Below are 20486 nucleotides of genomic sequence, written 5' to 3'. Positions count from 1 at the left end.
CTCATGTTTTTCGAACAGTTGGACGGCGATTATCTTTTGTTTAAGACTTGTCCTGCTATTATAGCTACTACATGTGACTCATATTATTCTCTATCTGCTACTGCTATTAAGCAGAATAAGGACCAAATTTTAAAATATCAAAAAGACAATAAAACTATTTATTTCCTTCCTGGAGGGAGTTCCATAACAATCTTAAGCATAAGAAAGAGAACCTGTCTCTTGAGGAACTAATCAGTCATATGAGGATTGAAGAGGCAAACTGGATCAAGGATAATTAGGACTCGATTCTATTCAATGTTACCAAAGCTAATCTGGTGGAATCTGCTGCTGCTTCTTCAGGTTCTGATAAGTTTAAAGGTAAATGTAATAAGGTCATCAATAAAGGTAAGAAGCAAGGGAAATTCAACAAATCGAATGGTAAGATTCAAAAGATGATTGTTTTGTGCTATGTATGCGGCAAGCCTGATCATAAGGCTTATCAATATCCTCAACACCAATAATGGTCTGTCAAAAAGGAAACACCTCAGGCTAACCTTGCTATATCTTATGATGTTATTGCTTCTGTGGTTGTTGAAGCAAACCTGATCAAAAACAGTTCTGATTGGATTAAGGACACGGGGGCTTCAAGGCATTTCTGTTCGAACAAGGAGCTGCTCCATGATTTCCAAGATGCAACCAAAGGTGAATGCGTCTACATGAGCAATGCAGCAACTGCTGGAGTGCTTGGACAAGGAAAGGTCACTCTAAAACTTACCTCTGGAAAAACCCTCTCCCTTTCAAATGTCTTTTATGTTCCTACTATGCGTCGCAACTTAGTGTATGGTGCCTTGTTAAACAAAGCTGGTTTGAAAATTGTTTTTGAGGCTGACAAGGTTGTAATGACTCATGGTGGGGAATTTTTGGGGAAAGGGTAATTAAGTGGGGGTTTATTTATTCTGAATGTTGCTTCTTCTGTTGTTCCTGCTAATAATAAAACTGTTTGTGGTTCTGCTTATATTGCCGAGTCTTTAAATTTATGGCATGGTAGATTTGGATATGTGAATGTTGCTTCTATTAAGAGACTAAGGACCTTAGACTTGATTCTTAATCTGTCCTCAACAAAGTTTTCAAAGTGTCCTATTTGTGTTGAAGCAAAATTTACTAAGAAACCTTGCAAAATCGCGACTCAAAGGACCACCCAACTTCTAGAATTGGTTCATACGAACTTAGCTGATTTTTAGAACACTAGAAGTAGATGAGGAAATTCTGATACATTTCCTTTGTTGATGATTACTCGAGGTTCACTAAGTTCAAAAGTGAGGCAGGAGAAGCTTTTATAAAGTATAAGGCCGAGGTAGAAAACTAACTTGATAGGAAAATTAAGAGGGTTAGGTCTGATAGAGGTGAAGAGTATGAGAATTTCTCTTTGAATGACCATTGTGAGAAATTGGGTATCATTCATGAACTTAGTGCTCCCTATGTACCTCAACAAAATGGTATAGCTGAATGGAAAAATAGGTCCTTGAAAAATATGATGAATGTTATGCTTGTAAGTTCTGGGTTACCTGATGAAATGTGGGGGGAAGCAGTTCTTTCAGTTTGTCATGTTCTTAACCGAGTACCTCACAAAAAGTTAGACAAGAACCCTTATGAGTTATGGAAGGGTTACCCTCCGAACTTGAGTTTCCTGAGAGTGTGGGGGTGTCTAGCCAAAGTTGGGCTACCTGACTATAAGAAGTCAAACATTGGACCGAAGAATTTTGATGCTGTTTTTATTGGCTAGCTCATGCTGCTTATAGATTCATGTCTTTGAGTGATAGGTCTATTTGTGAGTACAAAGATGCTGAGTTTTTTGAACATGTTTTTCCTTTGAAAAAGGTTATTTTGCATCTGCCATCTTGTTCTTCTCCTGCTGTTGATTTATCTACTTGTTCTACGCATGATGTTGCTCTACCTACTAGTGATTTTCCTGCTGATTTGACTTTGAGTAGTAGTTCAGTTGACATGCATGCTAGTAGTTCCTCTGTTGTAAATGAGCCTAGGAGAAGCAAAAGACCTAGAGTAGCAAAAAACTTTGGTTATGACTTTGTTACTGCTTTTCTATCTGAAAGTTCTTGTGTTGACTTGCTGAGTGATGAACTATTTTATGCTTTCATGATAGAAGAGGATCCAAAGACCTTTGAAGAGGCAATGAGATCTGTGGATGCTAGTTTTTAGAAAGAGGCCATTAAGAGCGAGTTAGATTCCATAGTGTCTAACTCTACTTGGGAGTTAACTGACTTACCTAAGGGATCAAAGACCATAGATAGTAAATGGATCTTTAAAAAGAAGTTGAGACCTGATGAGACTATTGAGGTTTAAAGCTAGGCTTGTCATCAGGGCTTCACTCAGAGGAAAGGACTAGATTACTTTGACTCTTATTCTCCTGTGATTAAGATAGCCACCATTAGGACCTTGCTAGCTCTTGCTGTTATTCATGACTTAGTTATACATCAGATAAATGTTAAGACTTCTTTCCTGAATGGTGACTTAGAGGAGGAGATTTACATGTCTCAACCTGAGGGTTTCGTGGTGCTAGGTCAAGAAGATAAAGTGTGCAAGTTGAGGAAGTCCTTATATGATCTCAAACAAGCACCAAAACAATGGTATGAAAAATTTGATAGTATTGTTGTGTCAAATGGCTTTATTGTAAACAACTATGATTCCTGTGTGTATTCAAAATTGATAGGATCATATTGTGTTATTATATGTCTTTATGTGGATGACATGCTGATTTTTGGTAACAACTTAAAGGTGGTTAATGATACTAAACTTTTTTTTCTTCAAAGTTTAAGATGAAATATTTGCGAGAAGCTGATGTGATTTTAGGAGTAAGACTTAAGAGAGTCTCCGGTCGCATTTCCCTTAGTCAGTCTCATTATGTTGGAGTTAAGGCTTGAAAAGCCTTAGCTTCTTTTATTCTTTTGTCCCACATTACTTGTGGGAGGGAATGCCTCCTTGTGTTTATATTCCCTCCCTCCTCCCTATTATTGAGTTGGTACTCGAGATGCTTTTGTGTTTGGATGTCATGTTTGGTTTTGGCTTACTATCACACACGCGCGCACGCGCCGCCCGCCCGGACCGGGCTAGGCCCATGGGCTTTAATTTGGGCTTTGGGGAATAAACTTAACTTAACTAAGTTTTTGGACCCGGGCTGAGCGCGTGTGTGACTGTTGGAGTTTTGTAACGTTTTGACTGTTACAGGATTGATGGCAATCCCTTATTATCCGCCCATTTACTGCCTTCCATTTTTGGGCCTGATACTCTCCTATAAATCAGTGCCTCTGATCAGTTTATGAAATACACAAAAAAATATTCTCTTCTCTTCCTTCTCTTCTCTCTCTTTTCCTAGGTTTCATGCTTTTCTCCAAAGTCTATTCTGCTAGTGGTGGTAGTCTAGGCTGTCGTCTAAACCTTGAGGAGCTTTCCGGCCAGATCGATTACCACTGTTATCGGGCCGTAATTGCTTTCAAGTCAATAGTCTTCTAGCTACCACGTAACAACCTTGAAATCTTTCTCTTCTGCCATTCCGAATTGTCAGATTCTGACAAATTGGATGAGTTCGGAACCATAGTAAAGAACAAGGCTTGTTTGGTTGTGAAAGGATACCATCAACAGGAAGGTATTGATTACGAAGAAACTTTTGCTCCCGTTGCTAGATTGAAAGATATTAGAATATTTATTGCATTTGCTGCTTTCATGAGATTTAAATTGTATCAAATGGATGTTAAATGTGCGTTTTAAAATGGTTATCTTAATGAAGAGATAGTTTATGTTGAACAACCTCCTGGTTTTGAAAATAAAGATCTTCTCAATCATGGTTTTAAGCTTGACAAAGCTCTTTATGGGTTAAAACAAGCTCCTAAAGCATGGTATGAAAGACTTTCAAAGTTCCTTCTTGAAAATGAGTTTAAAAGAGGAAAACTTGATAAACCATGTTTTTAAAATAAAACGGGAAACATTTGTTAGTAATTCAAATATATGTTGATGGTATTAAATTTGGTGCCCTTAATAAATCTTTGTCTAAGGATTTTGCTAATCTCATGAGTAAATAATTCAAAATGAGTATGATGGATGAACTCAATTTCTTCTTGGGGCTACAAATCAAACAAACAGAAGAAGGAATCTACATCCATCAATAAAAGTATATTAAGGAACTGCTAAAAAGGTATGGTTTGGAGTCTTCTAAAGTAAACCATACACCTATGGGAACTTCTACTAGATTGGATGAAGATACTATAGGAATAAGTGTGGATCAAACCAAGTATCGAGGTATGATTGTCTCTTTATCTAATTGCAAGTCGTCCGGATATTGCTTTTAGTGTAGGTCTATGCACAACGTTTCACGCCAATTCGAAGGAATCTCATCTCACACTAGTGAAAAGAATCCTAAGGTACCTCAAAGGAACAGATGACTTGAGCTTGTTCTACTCAAGAAGTGAAACCTTCGAACTGAAAGGATATGTAGATGCTGACTATGTTGGAGATTTAGTCAATAGAAAGAGTACATCAGGTATGGTTCAGTTCCTTAGTCATAGTTTGGTTTCTTGGAGTACCAAGAAGCAAAACACAATTGCTTTATCTATAGCTTGGGCTGAATATGTTGCAGCAGCAGCATGTTTTTCCCAAATGCATTAGATAAAACAGCAACTTCGTGACTATGGAATTCACTTTGATTGTGTTCCTATCTATTGTGATAATACTAGTGTTATTAGTATTTCTAAAAATTCAGTGCATCATTTTAGAGTTAAGCACATTCATATTAGGCATCACTTTCTTAAGGAGAACGTTGAAAATGATCTTATTAAAATGGAATTATGGGAAATTAAAAATCAGATTGTTGAGATTCTAACTAAACCCTTAAGTAGAGATAGATCAGAGAAACTGAGACTAGAACTTGGCTTGATTAAATTGAAATAGCTACTATAATCTTTCTTCCTGTTGGTTTGACTCTTTAGCATTATTTCTTTGTGAATAAACTTGGTTGATTTCATTTATTTAAATTCATCACAATTCTTATATTTTTATTACATATGTATTAGTGAAAATGTCTGAAAACTACTCATTAATGTCCAACACTATTCCCCTTATTGTTCATTAGACAATTCTATACCATTAGAATATATATATATAAAGGGTTATAAGATTAATTGTGTTCCTAAGTAGCACCATTCGTTGTTCCCAAAGTATATATCTAGGATCTTTTATTTCATTATTCAAAATTAAAAAATAAAATTCAAAAAGATTTTGTTCAGATTTTTTTCCTAAAAATCTGATTTATTTCCATTTATCTCTCCTAATATCTCTCAAGTTAGCTAGGGATATATTATCTTTTATTTTATTTAAAGTTCTTTTTTTCCGTTAAGTTTTTTTCTCTCTCCTCCTACAACCGTGTACCTTACATGTTTACTTTTTTTTTTTTTCTTCAGCTTCATCGTTCCTCTTTAATTTAACCCCAAATCGCCACTTTTCAAAAACACACCCATTCTTCCTTCATATAAACTGTCTAACACTTCACAATGGTAAGAACAAGAAATCTTCATCTCAAGGCCCTCCAAAAAGCCGAAAAACCCTCTTCTTCTGCACCATCAATGGATTCTCCAACTCCTATGGATATTTCTCCTACTTCCTCCCAAAAAAATCTGGAGAAAAAGAAAGCAAATCGAGGAAGTGACCAAAATGGAGATCGAAGAGGAATATGTAAATGTTGAGGGGGAATATGTGGTTCCCGTGAAAGGAACAACGAAGAGTGGAAGGGTTCCCAATGCTCTTAGAAGAAATCAGACAAAACACAGTATGTTCTTGGTTTATGCATAGATTTTGGTTAGTGTAGGTGTGTTAAATTCATTCAATTGCTTGATGTTGTGAAATTTCAAGATTGGGAACACCTTTTCAATTATTGCTATGGGCAATCCCTAATCCCCAAAGCAATGAACGAATTTTGCTCGAGTTTTAAGATTGATGATGATGGAAATTTTTTGGCTAGGGTTAGGGGAACAAAAATTGAGTTTATGCTGAAATCTTGGGGAAATTGTTTGGAGTTCCTGTGAAGGGAACTAATGTGTATTTTAGAAACAAAGGGGTTCATATCCATTTTCGGACATTTCCTTTAATGAGTTGATTGAACACTTTGGTGGAAAACGTGGTACAACATTTCTAGACCACAACCTCCTATCTCCCTTTCACAAAATTCTCTTTCATTTCTAAAGAAAGTTCTTCTACCCCGATTATCCAATCGTGCCCAAGTTGACATGCTAAACCTCATCTGTATGCATTATCTTGCCTCTCATAAGCCCGCTAACTTCCCTTCTTTAATGATTCAACACTTGAGTCAATATATAAAAATGGATTTGTTGTTGGTTATGGTGCTTTGATTACGAAAATTTTGATTAAGTTTAAGGTTGAACTTAAAGGCCTACCTACCATTTGTATTTTTACGGGAAATCTGCTTAATTCTAAAGTATTGAATAATTTGAAAGTTTGTGTGGTGTATGGAAATGTGAGTCGAGGCTAAGCCAATGTGATTGATAAGGATGAGGAATTTGTTGTTCCCAATTCTAGGGAACACAGTGATGATGATGGTGAAGGTGGTGAAAAGACCGTGAAAAAGAAAGAAAGAAAAATGAAAAAAATGAAAAAGAAAAAACAAAAGAAATGATGGCGGTTTCATTGGAAGCAATGGAGAAAAAGGAACAACAGACTCTTAAGGCCCCTCGAATTAGTAAAAAGGTTCGAAATATGATAGTATTAAGTTCTCCTTCCTTTGTGTTTGATGATAATGCAAATGATGATGATCAGTCTGTTTTGATTGCTAAGGAAGATTACAAAGCTTGTGTTTCTCTCGAGAGAGAACAATCTCCTGTTCCCATGGAGACTACCCTACAAACTTCTCCCCAACTCTTTCCTCTCCACAAAAATTACAAACTCCTCCTACCTCCACAAAATTCCCCTCCTCTATTCCCAAGGAAAAGGAACCAGCTATTATTCCCATCCTAGCAAAACAACTTGTTGTTCCCAATCCCGATGAACCCACTGTTCCTAACCTAGAGTTTCCCTCCTCCTCTTCCTCACAAAATCCAACCCTTGGATATACATATACACTTGAACATGCTAAGAGGTTGGACCATTTGTTCACTCTCAGTATGGGGCAATCCGAGGCTATGATGGAGTTTGTGAGTGAAGTTAAGGATGTTAATGCTATGGTTAAAGGGTTAACGGAAAAAGTCGATGTTGTTTTGAAGGGTCATGAAGCTATATTCATACAATTGCATGCTATGACCGAGGTTATGACAAATATTAACGCGAATGTTACGCACTTGGAAAACATCGTAAACTTCTCGAAATGGTAGAGAGAAACCACACGGAGGTGATGAAGAAATTGGAAGATGTCGTGGAAGAAGTTGTTGAACCACTCTTCTCTCCTAAGCCTTAAACATTACTCCACCTTAGTTTTTAGTTGATTTTTGGGAATATTACTCTTTCATTTTGTCATTTACCTTCTTTCTTTCCTTTCGGTGCTATTAAGGAACAATGTTAGTTTGATAATCTTAAATCTAAATCTTATGTGCATGTGTGCGTATTTTCAATGGCTAATATTCTTGGATTGCGGTTTTGAGAGTTGAATGCGTTATTTACTTATACGAACCAATTGTTCCTAATAAATTTGGTGGTGTGATGACTTTTTATAGATGAAATTCTTCTTTTTGAAATCACGGGACATTGTTTTTGAAGATGCCAAAGGGGGAAAGAGAAAGGCAGTAAGAGTAAATTAGTTTTTTTTGCCTTATTTCATGTTTCCACTTCTTATTGAGAAAGGCAGTAAGAGTAACTTAAAATTTTGACTTGTTTCATGTTTCCACTTTTTATTATCTTTTTATAAAATAACGGTCAAATAAAGATTTAATTTAACTTGGTTATGTTTGTTTTATGTGACTAATTTAATTATACATATTATATATTTTGTGACGTATGCCTTATTTTGCCATCGTCAAAAAGAGGGAAATTGTTGACCGTAAGTTTTGAAAGTTGCATAACAAAAAAAGACGTACTTGTATTATTTAACATATGATGTTGCTAGGTTATTCATTGAAGAACAAAGAGAATACTTGATCGAAGATTAAAGAAAGGAGAATTAATCAAGATCGAAGTGAAGATGTTCATGAGATGATGAATCACGCTTGGAATGAAGATTAGAATACATTATGATGTATTATATTCTTCATGTTAAGGCCGAGTAAAGGCAAAAGATGATTTATGTTGAATTCTCACAAGGAACTTAGTTCTATTCCCTTGACTGGAACAAACATTGGCACAGTTTAGGAACTATGGTTCGGAACTGACTTAGAAACGTACTTAGGAACATCTAAACCTATTCTAATGTTGAGCGCTTAATTTATTTTTGGTGAATAAAAGTAAAATATGATTTCTAGTTAAGGTTGGCCTAGATCCACTAGTTTAGGGAATTAGTTAGGAAAAGATTTTAAATAGTTTCTTTTAACTGAAAAAGATATTATCCTATTTTAAAATCTTTATCTTTTTGTTTTGAATAAATCAAAGATTTTCTTTTCCAATTAAATATGATTTTTTATTAAATTTAGAATAAATTTAAAATATATGTTTTCTAAATTAATTTATTTAAAAATGGTTTAATTATTCTCGAAGTGATTACTAACCACGTAATGTTTTACTGCTACACGTTTTAGTGGGCTATTGGATTAATTAGTGATAAGTCAATTCATGACTAATTACTCCATAAATAGGTGCCTAATCCCAAGATAAATGGGTGTCTGACTTTTACTAGTCACACAAATGTGTAACTGACATAGCTCAAAATCCTAAATTGTCTAAAGTGTCATTGCCTTGTTCCCATGAGAATTCATACTTACTATCTTTGGTTTTTACTCTTCCATTGTTATCAAAAATTTTATTTATTTGGTTAAGGGGTTTGAGTGAACTTCTGTAAGTGTGAGAAAGCTTTGAGTGAAGCAAGAAAAAGAGAAAAAGAAAGGAATTTCGAGTGAAGTTTTAGAGGAACAACAATTAGTGAGAACTGTTGTTGGGACTTCAGTTTGGAAACTCAGGTTGTGGCCCGAGAGAATTAATAGAGTTGTAACAGAGTTGTTGGCCTATTATAGTGGAAAGTTTGAGTCAAAATCACTTATGGTTGAGGTTGTTTCTTCCTATTGGGCCTAGGAAGTTTTTCCTCCCTAAAATCTCTTGTGTTCCTATTGTGTGTTCCCTAGCTAGCTTTTAATTCCACAAAAAATTACGCTTATTCTCTCACTATAATTTACCCCCCCTCTTATCGTACTCATATTATACAACAATCTAAAACTATGTGCCTTGATAAGTGTCAAGGGTATTTTGTGGCGGATGGAGTAGTTAAGAAGCAATTTTTTTGGTACCTCTACAATACACTCAAAACCTCTTACGATTTCTCACCAAATACACAGATAAATTCGATTATTAACCATATACCCCTATCATTTTAGAAATTCGCCATATAACCCTAAATTTTGGAAAAACATATAAAATATTCTTAATTACAAACGAAAGCTAACTATATTAGTCATTAAGGGTAAATTTAACCCATACTTAACTGCTAACTTGCAATTGCCCCGATTTCTAATCCGTCTTCTTTTTAGTTAATTATAATTATTAGCTAAATCATATGTTAAATTTTTTTTTTATTTGAGTTGAAGTATGAATATTATACTCCCTCTGTCCCATAGTATAGTATTTGCATTCTGTTGTGGCATGAAAAATGAACGGCTATGAGTGTAACACGTGGCCCCATCACAACCCTACAAGTGGCACTCTTCTGTTATTGTAAAGTACATGGACCAGAAGCTTGTATGGACTAAAGTACATTTTTCTGAAACAAAGAAAGGTGTATTAGCCCTTCTTATGGCCCAATCTGTACTTAGGCCCAGTAAACACAAAACACATTTTTATAAAGGGTGATGTGTACTCTCCAATCACTAATCGCCACGTGTCATAGCATTATTGCTTAGCCAATCAGATGCTCCCAAAATTAGGGTGACATCAAGGTACAATAGTCATTTCAGACACTATAAATAGTCCTTGAAATCAGGGGAAAGGTACGTTTTTCAGAGCAGTGTACTGTTATTCTGCCATAAATTCTCTCTATCTCTCTCTCTCTACTTTCTCTGTCTAAAAGTTCCTTCATACTCTTGATACCTGACTTAAGCTTCAGAGGGAAAAATATCACCCAAACCTCTAGGGTGGGTCCCTTTTTGCAGGTTGAAGGCGAGCTCAGGATCAGGTTTTGAGTCCAGGCATTGTTGCACAAGTCTCATATTGTTGAACTTACTGTTGGGGATAGTAGTATTAATTACGAGTCAACCACTACGTAACATTTGGCGCCGTCTGTGGGGGAGACACAACAATGACTGATTGTCACTCATCCAATGTTTTTAGGAATAGAAGTTTTGAGATACAAGTGGAGGATACATTGGGCGATGAAAGGCCACCTAGAGGTAGAGATAGGCCCTCTGCTGCTGTTCGTCTCTCTGGACGGAGCAGGGAACCTGTCTTTCAAGAAAATCCTGAGCGTCTAGTGACAACTGCCCATCTGGGTACTGTCTTGAATGACTTCCAGACCAGGATGGTCGCTGTCTTAGAGGAGCAAATAAAAAATAACATGCTGTTTTTCCAGGTCAATCCAGAACAGGCCGTTGTAGTACCTCCTAGGGGGCATTCTCAAGAAGGTCGTCCAAGGACAAGCCGACCTCCTCGGCAGGAAATGTCCAGGCGACTGTCGAAAGGGAAGCAACCAACAATAAGTGAACCGCGGAGAAAGATGGATTGGAAGTTGGTGGTTCGTCGAGGAGATAATATTCCTCCCCGTGGTCATAAGATGGAGGCGGATGCGAGGGAGTATCTGGAGGCCAAGAAGGCAGCTGCTCTTTAGCGTTCAGCCTCAGGGTCTACTCCTTACATGAAGGATCCAGATCCTCCATTAAGACTCCCATCAAGAACTGAAGGAATAAGTCAAAGACCTTTGGTTATCCAGCCAAGGCAAGAAAAAATGGTTTTACAACGTATGGTGTATAGGTGGCAAGTCCAAGCTAACACCTCCTCTAATCCTGTGTTAAAGGAATATCGTCGGGAGCACATACCCACTAGGGGACATGCTGGGGCACTCCAGATTAACTGGCCGACCCCATTCTCGGCCAGAATCATGGAGTCTCCCCCATTCCCAAAGGTGAAGCTACCGACGATACAACCTTTTGACGGAACCACGGATCTAGATGATCATCTATCAGCATACCAGCATCAGATGTATGTTTAAGCGGTTGATGATGTTAGCTGGTGCAAGAATTTTCTAGCCACTCTGAAAGGAGTAGCTCAAAAGTGGTTCAATAATCTTACCCCCAACTCATTGAATAACTTCACTGAGCTTAGTATGTTGTTTACTTTCCACTATGTAGCAAACCGGCAGGAACAGAAGACCAACATGCATTTAGGTAAGATCATCCAAGGACTTAAAGAAGCCCTAAGAAGTTCTGTGAAGACATTCAACCTAGAAGCATTGCAGATCTAGGATCTGAATGCAGGAGTGGCCTTTGACGCCTTCATCAGGGGTTTAAGGCCAGGAAGCTTTAAGTTTGATTTGGTGAAGAAGAAGATTTCTACTCTGACCGAAGCCCTTCGGGAGGCAGAGGCATTCATCCATGCTACGGAAGTTTGTGCGGAAGCAAAGCATACAGAGGCAAAAAAGATTGAAGAAACAATTCAGCCTAAGAAGAGCATCCCCAAGAAAGCTGAAACTTAGGCGGTGACTTCGATGACAACCTCATATAAGAGAAGCAAAAAGAGCTGAACCAGCAATATCAACTGAGTTTATAGATCTCAGCAAAGATTAGTAGTTATGGAGATAAAAGATCAGTATGAGCTGAAAGCGCTAGCTGAAATGAAGACTCCCTATAGAAACAGGAAAAAAAGCAAGTATTGTCATTTCCACAAGGATTGTGGCCACGAAACAAACGAATGTAAGCATATGAAAAGAGCTTTGGAAGATTTAGCTCGCAAGGTAAGATGAACTCCTATCTACCTCAAGCGGGTAGAAAATTTCAGAAGAGAGATAATCATGCAGGTCGAAGACAAGAGGATGAAAGCACTGACGAAGATATAATGCTTGTAATATTTGGAGGTTTGGCAGCAAGAGGTCCCACCAACCACGGCCATAAAAATTACTTACGGGAACTCGTCCAGATAATGCTTACCAATCAGGCAGAGTCTGATCCTTTCCCTAAGGTTGTCATCAGCGAGCTAGATCGCGGGAAGATAAGAACCCCCCATGACGACCCGTTGGTGGTGGAGATGAAAATAGCAAACCTTAGACTGAGACGAATTTTGATTGATATACAGGGAGTTCAACCGATATCATTAGTGCAGATTGTTTGTCAAGATTAAAGATCGATGAGAATGACTTGGTCCCAGTCCACCATCCCATCATTGGATTTGGGGGAGGAATAATCCACCTAATGGGAACTGTCACCTTACCCATCAGGGTAGGAGACAAAAAGGCCTCCAGGACACTATTTGTTAATTTCTTGGTTGTACGATATTTGACAGCTTACAATGTCATTCTCGGACAACCCACCTTGAACCACATCAAAGCTGTTATTGTAACCCATCTGATGCTAATGAAGTTTGAGTGCGATGGAGGGAAGATTGGATCTCTATATGGAGATCAGCAAGCAGCAAGAGAATCTTATCTCACCACTCTAAAACCTTCATCATGGAAAGGAGAAAAACCAGATCAGGAAAGGCCATAGAAGAAGGAACGGTCGAGAAGGTGAAAGGCCAGATAAGTGAGTTAAAGAATGAAGTAGAAAGAACTCAGATGAAGGCCCCTCAGGTGAGCAAGTTGTCCATCCTTTTGCCCAACAAGAAGAGTAAATGTCCGGCCATTAAAGAGGAAAAAGCTTCGTCAGAAGAAGTAATGGCCATCATGGGTATTGGGCTAGAATGACCAGAGCCAGTGAAAATGTTGGCTGAGATTTGTTTGGATGAAAGGCGTCCGGAGAGGACGCTGAAAATTGGGTATAATCTCGATCCTAAGATCAAGGATGAATTGATCAAGCTGTTAAAAGAATTTGAGGATGTTTTTACATATGTGGTCGAGGAAATGTCGGGAATTGATCCCGAAGTTGTCGTTCACAAGCTAAACATAGATCCAGGTCAAAAGCCAATTCGGCAGAAAAAGAGGCACCTGGGTCCAGCCAGGAATCAGGCTGTTGATCAAGAAGTACATAAGCTGTTAAAATCAAAATTCATCCGGGAGACTTATTGTCCAGTTTGGATTGCTAATGTAGTCATAGTCCCCAAGCCAAATGGAAGTTGGAGGATGTGTGTGGACTACACTAATCTAAGTAAGGCTTGTCCAAAGGACAACTTTCCTCTGCCCAAAATAGATCAGTTAGTCGATTCCACGGTGGGGCATGCATTATTGAGCTTCATGGATGCTTATTCTGGTTTTCATCAGATTCCAATTATTGGCTCTATGGCTGGTTGAGAATGCCTTTCGGCCTTCGAAATGCGCCATCTACCCTCCAACGGCTAATAAACACTGTCTTCCAGCAGCAGCTGGGGAGGAATATGGAGGCTTACATTGATGACATGATCGTCAAAAGCCAGAAGGAAGTAGATCATATGAACGATCTTCGAGAAACATTCTTGACTCTTAGAAAATACAAGCTACAGTTGAATCCGTAGAAATGCGTGTTTGGAGTGGTGGCCAGAAAGTTTTTGGGGTTCTTGGTCGACCAGAGAGGAATTGAAGCAAACCCTGATAAGATTCAGGCGATTCTAGACATGACATCTCCGTCCAAAGTTAAGGAAGTTCAGCGTCTGACATAGTGCTTTGGAAGCCCTAGGACGCTTTCTTTCTAAATCTGGAGATAAATGTCATTACTTGTTCGCAACGATAAAAAAAAAAGCAAAATTTGAGTGGACGGAAGAGGCGGAGCAGGCTCTCCAGCAGGTTAAAGAGCATCTGCGGTAGTTGCCTCGATTGATAAGTCCGGTCGAGGGGGAAAAGTTGTTTGTATATTTGGCTGTATCACTACATGCAGTGAGCGGTGTCCTCCTGGCCGAAAGAGATTCAGTACAAATTCCAGTCTACTTTGTAACCCATGTGCTAAAAGATGCTGAATGTAGATATTCGTTGATGGAGAAATTCGGCCTAGCACTGCTCATGGCCAGCTGAAAACTAAGGCCATACTTTCTGGCTCATAGTATCCTCATCTACACTGACCAGCCTCTAAAGCAATTTTTGCACAAAATGTATGCCTCTGGGCGGATGCTAAAATGGGTCGTGGAGCTTATTCGACCTACGGTGGAGTCCGTCCAAGACCTAGTAGAGAGAAGACGGCACTGGACCCTTATGGTGGATGGATCGTCCAATGCCAACGGCTGCGGGACTGGTATAATCTTTCAATCACCATAAGGGGACAAGTTTGAGTATGCAATCAGATTTCAGTTCCAGACTTTAAACAACGAAGTGGAGTATGAGGCGTTGCTAGCCGTCATGAAAATGTGCAAAGCGGCAGGAGCCCTGGAAATTGAGGCAAAGACGGATTCCCTGCTGGTTGTTAGTCAAGTAAATGGCAACTTTGTCCATTTAATTTTTTGATTGAAATATTTGATACATATACCATTTTTAACTTATTTAGAATGAAAAGTTGAAATGATAGAGGGTTTTTAAATTGGTTTCTTTTGTAATTTTTTTATATCTTTAGATTATCAAGGGTAATTTACTATTTTTAGAGGCGAACACCATCTTCCTTCTCCCTTTCCTTATATGATATTTATAAGAATGTAATATCTGGTAAGATAATACTCTTCCTAGTTTTTTAATACGGACATTTGTTTTTCACATTTGTTAATGCATTTTTTGTAATCATTAATGTATTTGGTTGCACTAAAATACAAGCTGTAAAAATCTATTACTTGAAAATCCAAATTAAAACTAATCAAATAAGATCTCATTTGACTATATTTATCCTTATGTATATAAAAAAAACATGTGTATAGTGTAATATATAAATAGGTCAAAAGCCAAAATGTCCTTATGAAAAATTGAGGAAGTACTAGGTTTATTTCAATGTAATTTTTTCATATTCGGATCGTGTCGTATTAAGGTGTTAACTCACATGTGAGGTTGTCCCACATTGAAGAAGAGAGAGAAGATGATTAATATATAAGTTTAATGGGCTACTCCTCTTATTGCCAATCGGTTTTAGGATGGGCTTCATCTGACCTTGTGTTTGGTAACTCTCTCCTTCGATGTGGGCCTATGTTGCAAGCCAAATTACATATTTATCATGGTATTAAAGCGGATGATATTGGCCCATTGTTGTTTCCACATAGGGAGGGCCCAATAACTTGAAAAGTGTTTGGAGCATGTAGCCCAACAATAGTGTTTATTCCATGTAGGGGTGTTATTTAACAATTTCAGATGGACTACAATGTGAGGGGGAGTGTTAAGGTGTTAACCCATATGTGAGCTTGTCACACATTGAAGGAAGAGGGAGGAGATGACTAACATATAAGCTTAATGAGCTACTCCTCTTATTGTCAATTGGTTTTAGGATGGAACATCATCTGAGCTTGTGTATGTGTGGTCACCATCTGCCCCAATATGGGTCTATGTGTACTGCAAGCCCAATTACGTATTTATCATGTCGTGTCAACTCATAATAGCTTCGGTCCTATTGACGTATTACATGTTTCAAATTTTATCTTTCTATGAGAGTTGGATCTCGTATTCGTCTCCCTTGTTTGCCTGCACTCCACTACTACTCTACTAGATTAGCATGGGTAATTAAAAGCATGATTTTGTTTTACCTATTACATATTGTTGAAAACCTCATATTGACCGATATATATATAGGAAACTATCACTAAGTTTGAGATTATGGCTCCGTTTGGTTGGGCGTAAAACATTTTTAGTATAAAATGATTTTCATGTAAAACAATTTACAATGGAAAATACAATTCTAAAATTAGTTTTTCGTTGTTTGATTACATGTAAGAAAAATGATGACATGAAAGGAAAATGAAAGGAAAATGAAAGGAAAAGTAACGAGATAGTGAGAGGAGTGTACAACAGAGATAAGGAAAATGAAGAAGAACAATTTTCCCTTCATTTGAAAAGGAAAATAGTTTTCCATCACTAGGAGAGCAATTTTACTTTAAGGGAAAATAGTTTTACACTCCTTTGCAAACCAAACAATATAAAATTAAAAATAGAAAAAAACAATTTTCCAATAAAATATTTTACACGTTACCAAATTGACAGTAAAAATCAATTTGAGATTGCTATGGAAAGACACTCAAGCTTGGGAGGCTGGGTAACAATTTTACCTTGGAGATTGTAAAAAACAGAATTAGTTAATTACTGTTATATTCTCTTCAATTAAAATGAGGTAAACTGGTCCGAATTTTTCTAAATATCTGGCCTAGTATAGTTTGGATCTTTGTGGTCTGGTGTGGTCCTTACTCCCTAATAGTAATTGACCTTTTTAACACTAATTTATAAGAAAATACAATGTTTGGATCCTTTAGAATTGTAAAATAACTCTGCAAGATAAAATTTGAGCAATATTAACCATTGAATAAAAAATTAATGGCTAATATATTCTCTTTCCAAAATTCCCCCTATTTTATCTCATTAAAATCCACCCACAAATCTTTTCGTTCCACAAATATGAGCGTTTGATTTTAAAATGTATAGTTCAGATATAACTCTACCTTGTAGAATTTCACTAAAATTCTAGAGAATATAAACTCGAAAATAATATGACTATGTTCATTTCACCTTATTTTTGCTTATTTCAGATCTAATCAGGTCAAATCAGATTAGATTAGATCGAAAAAAATAAGTTCAGATTAGTTCAGATCATGCTTATATTTAAAAATTATTATTATTATTAAATATCTTTCATTACATATTAGTAAAAATTATAATAATTAAATATTAATAAAGTTCTCATTAAGACGAATCAAACAAGACCCCATATGACTATATTTTTTCTTATATATTGAGAAAAATCTAAAAGATAAGATCTTGTAAATCAGATCAGATAAAAAAAATAAGTTCAGATCAGAAATTTTCAAGTGAACTAAACCTAACCATATATCCTTCCTCCGTTTCATATTACTTGCTACACTTCTCAATTCACGAATTTCTAATCAACTTTTGGAGAAAAAAGAGGTAGAGAGTAAAAAGAAAAGGGACCCATATAAGAGGAGAAATAGAGAAAGTTTATTGCCCAAAAAAAAAATAGCAAGTAAAGTGAAACTTCCACAATGGAAAATGTAGCGAGTACTATGAAACACATCGAAGGAAGTACATGAGATCTTGTAGATATCTATATGTACTTTTCAAAACAAAATCTAATTTTCATAAGTTAGACTGATCGAAAAAAATAAAATTAAACATCTAAAACAATATGTAAATAAGAATCATTGGTCTGATCTGAATTTTATGATGAGAAAATATGTGTGCTTCGTACATTATTCTCGCTTCACTTTTACTTCAAAACATTGTGCACACAATATGTAACAAGAAGAGGAGAGAGATAGTGAGAAATAAAAATTGGACTTGTATATAAAGAAAGAGATAAAGAGATCTGAAGGTAAAAATTAATAATATTGCAAGAAATTATTGGATATTGATATATCGTTGTAAATCGGAAATGTTGCAAACAAAAGTAAATTAAAAATAGACTTTTGCCAGAAAGGGATAAAGATAAGTCAATGACAAATGATATATCGTCCTTAAAAGCGAAATGCTGCAAATAAAAATAAGTACTTAGCCATTGTATTAACTTCTGAAAGAGGGAGAGAGAGGGATTACCATAGATGGTGTTGGTAGTATTAAGAGCAGCCTGGTTCTTAGCAGACTCGCCAATTAGGCGTTCGCTTTCGTTGAAGGCGACAGAAGACGGGGTCGTACGGTTGCCCTGCTCATTGACTATGATTTCAACTTTGTTACACTCCCAAACTGCGACACAGGAGTAGGTAGTTCCGAGATCAATTCCTATGGCAGGCCATAAATCTCCTTTCTTGTTCTCGCTCATTTTTGTTGCTATTCTCTCACTATCAGCTCTGTTCAAATACACAAGTTTCAGTAAAACAAAAAAAGAAGAAAGTATATAGTAGTATCGTACTAATAAAATTAAAGAGAAGACCAGGCTACAGCCTACAGAGGAAGGCAGGCGGTAGAAAAGGGCGAAAGGCTTCTACTAGCCAGAGCAAGACTAACAAGCTGTCCGAATAGGAGGCATGATAAATGTTATAAGGATGGAATAAGTCAACACTTATCTCCTCCTTGATAATATGCTTAGAATATGCTTTTGTCAATATCTTCTGTTAATAAGTCAACCACCCGCGTCTACTGCTCCCGTCATGTACACTTCGTCGAACACTGCTTCCCTTTCTCCACCAAACGCCACACCACCACCCCACCACCCCACCACCCCCACTACCGCAACTCCTTGATGAATGGTGTCCCATTTCCCTTACAACCTTAGACGCCTCGCCATCTCCCACTCACTCTCCCACGCCCGACTCTCTCTCTCTCTCCCATCCTCCCTCCCTCATGCTGCCTCAAGCTCCTCACCCTCCCCTCCATCGCACACTTCCGTTGCTCCCACTTCACCCTCGCCCACCCTCGCTGATAGGGGTAGTTTCTCTATCTACGTTGGATGTAAAAATATGATGGGCATTTAACATTTAGGCTCCATTTGGTACAGCGTAAAACATTTTCAGTGTAAAATGATTTTTATGGAAAACAATTTACGATGGAAAACACAATTTCAAAATTAGTTTTCCGTTGTTTGGTTTCATGTAAGGAAAATGAAAGGGAAAGTAAGGAGGTAGTGAGAAAAGTGTACAAGAGAGACAAGGAAAACAGTTTTCCCTCCATTTTCAAAGGAAAATAATTTTTCATCATTGGGAGAGTAATTTTACCCCAAGAGGAAAATGGTTTTACACTATTTTGCCAACCAAACAATGTAAAACTGAAAATAGAGGAAAACAGTTTTTTGGAAAAACGTTTTACACCCTACCAAACGGAGCCTTAGCGTGGAATTGAGGAATTTGTCGGGAAAAGGAAGACTCCCTAATCGTTGACCCCATTTTCCCATCTCTCTATTGTTCTTCTAAGCTGAATTAGAAAGGTGAAATTAGAAGAAAGAGAAAAGGATACATCTTTTGTCACAATCTTACTATCGACTCAAAGAAAATTACGTCCTCCGTTTCGGTTCAAATGGGCGTATTATCTGTGAGATATAAAATATTACTTTGTTGTATTTAAAACGAAGCAGATGAAGTAAAAGATTTCGGCCTTGTTCTTTTGGCTGAATTTCGTTTTAGTTCGGTTTAATTAAAATCAGTTAATTTCAATTCAGTTTTTCTATGTTATTTAGTTCACTTCTATTCATTTCAGGTAATTTCAATGATTGTTCAGTTCAGTCCAAAAGAATGGGGCCTCCAAATCATGTAATATTTTGATTACTCATTATTATTTTTAATTATGTAGTTGTAAGAATTATAAAAAATTCATATTCGCTAAAATTTCATGTTGTGATGAATTTAACAAGACAACACGTAACAATGTATTTTGTTATTTATAATATCAAAAGATAATTAAAATAGAATACGTAAATAATATAAAAAAAATTAAAAATACAAGTGTATCAATTTAGTGGAATAGAGAGAGAATAATTGTAGGTGGCAATTGAGTCGTTCAAATGGAGTCATATTTTTGTGTTACTTTTTGGTTGCGTGTGATTATTGTTCGGGTGAATTTTAGACATTACTAAATGAAGTAGTACACATTACTAAACTTTTGTTGATCAACCATTTTAATACTTTAGCATATAAATCACGATAGCTCTATTTGATTAAGTAAGTACTTTTATATTTAGTACTTTTAGGATACATTTAAATTATTCAGTTTTTTCATCATATACTCATTTTTTTTTTTTTGCACCATATACCCTTTCAACTTTCCAAATTCACCATATACCCCTCACTTTTGAAAAAATACATCCACTTATCCTTAATGACTAACGGCGTTAAACTTTGTTAGTCATTAATACCTAATCCCTCCCTCTTACCCTAATTAACTAACCTAAATCTACTCCTAATCCTAACTAATCTAAATCTACCCCTAACCCTAATACCCTAACCCTAACCCCCACCCCTACAGTCCCCTTCCCCAACACCCTCAAAGCCCTCCTTCCCCCACCATGCAACCCCCTCCCCCCTTCCGCCACCCCGCAGCATCGCAACCCCCTCCCCCTTTCGGTACGCCTCTTTTGCCCTACGGGCAGGCCTAGTTCAACCTTTTTCCTGCTTGAGCTGCGGCGAACGAAGAGGAGGGGGAAAGGGAGAGGGTGAGGGGGTGGTGGTAAGGAGGTGGTGGTGGT

The 20486-nt window shown here is 37.1% G+C and overlaps 1 protein-coding gene across 3 annotated transcripts in view; it reads right to left on the bottom strand.

Annotated features, from left to right (window-relative positions):
• The window catches only part of LOC104892997 (heat shock cognate 70 kDa protein), a 30617-nt gene extending 12146 nt beyond the window's left edge, over nucleotides 1-18471 (bottom strand). Inside the window, exons 1-2 of one of the 3 annotated variants that reach the window (XM_010679035.4) lie at nucleotides 18243-18471; nucleotides 17909-18159 (exon numbers count right to left, since the gene is read on the bottom strand). In XM_010679035.4, the coding sequence (XP_010677337.1) occupies nucleotides 17909-18131 (223 nt within the window). In that variant the 5' untranslated portion in view covers nucleotides 18132-18159; nucleotides 18243-18471. Of the gene's footprint in view, nucleotides 1-17908 lie in introns of all 3 variants that reach the window. The other 2 variants (XM_010679027.4, XM_048642817.2) reach the window with 2 other exon arrangements.
• Nucleotides 18472-20486: the final 2015 nt, after the last annotated feature.

The sequence above is a fragment of the Beta vulgaris genome, chromosome 1 (assembly GCF_026745355.1).
Source record: "Beta vulgaris subsp. vulgaris cultivar EL10 chromosome 1, EL10.2, whole genome shotgun sequence".
Classification (NCBI taxonomy): domain Eukaryota; kingdom Viridiplantae; phylum Streptophyta; class Magnoliopsida; order Caryophyllales; family Amaranthaceae; genus Beta; species Beta vulgaris.
This window is presented reverse-complemented; position numbering and strand designations above follow the sequence as displayed.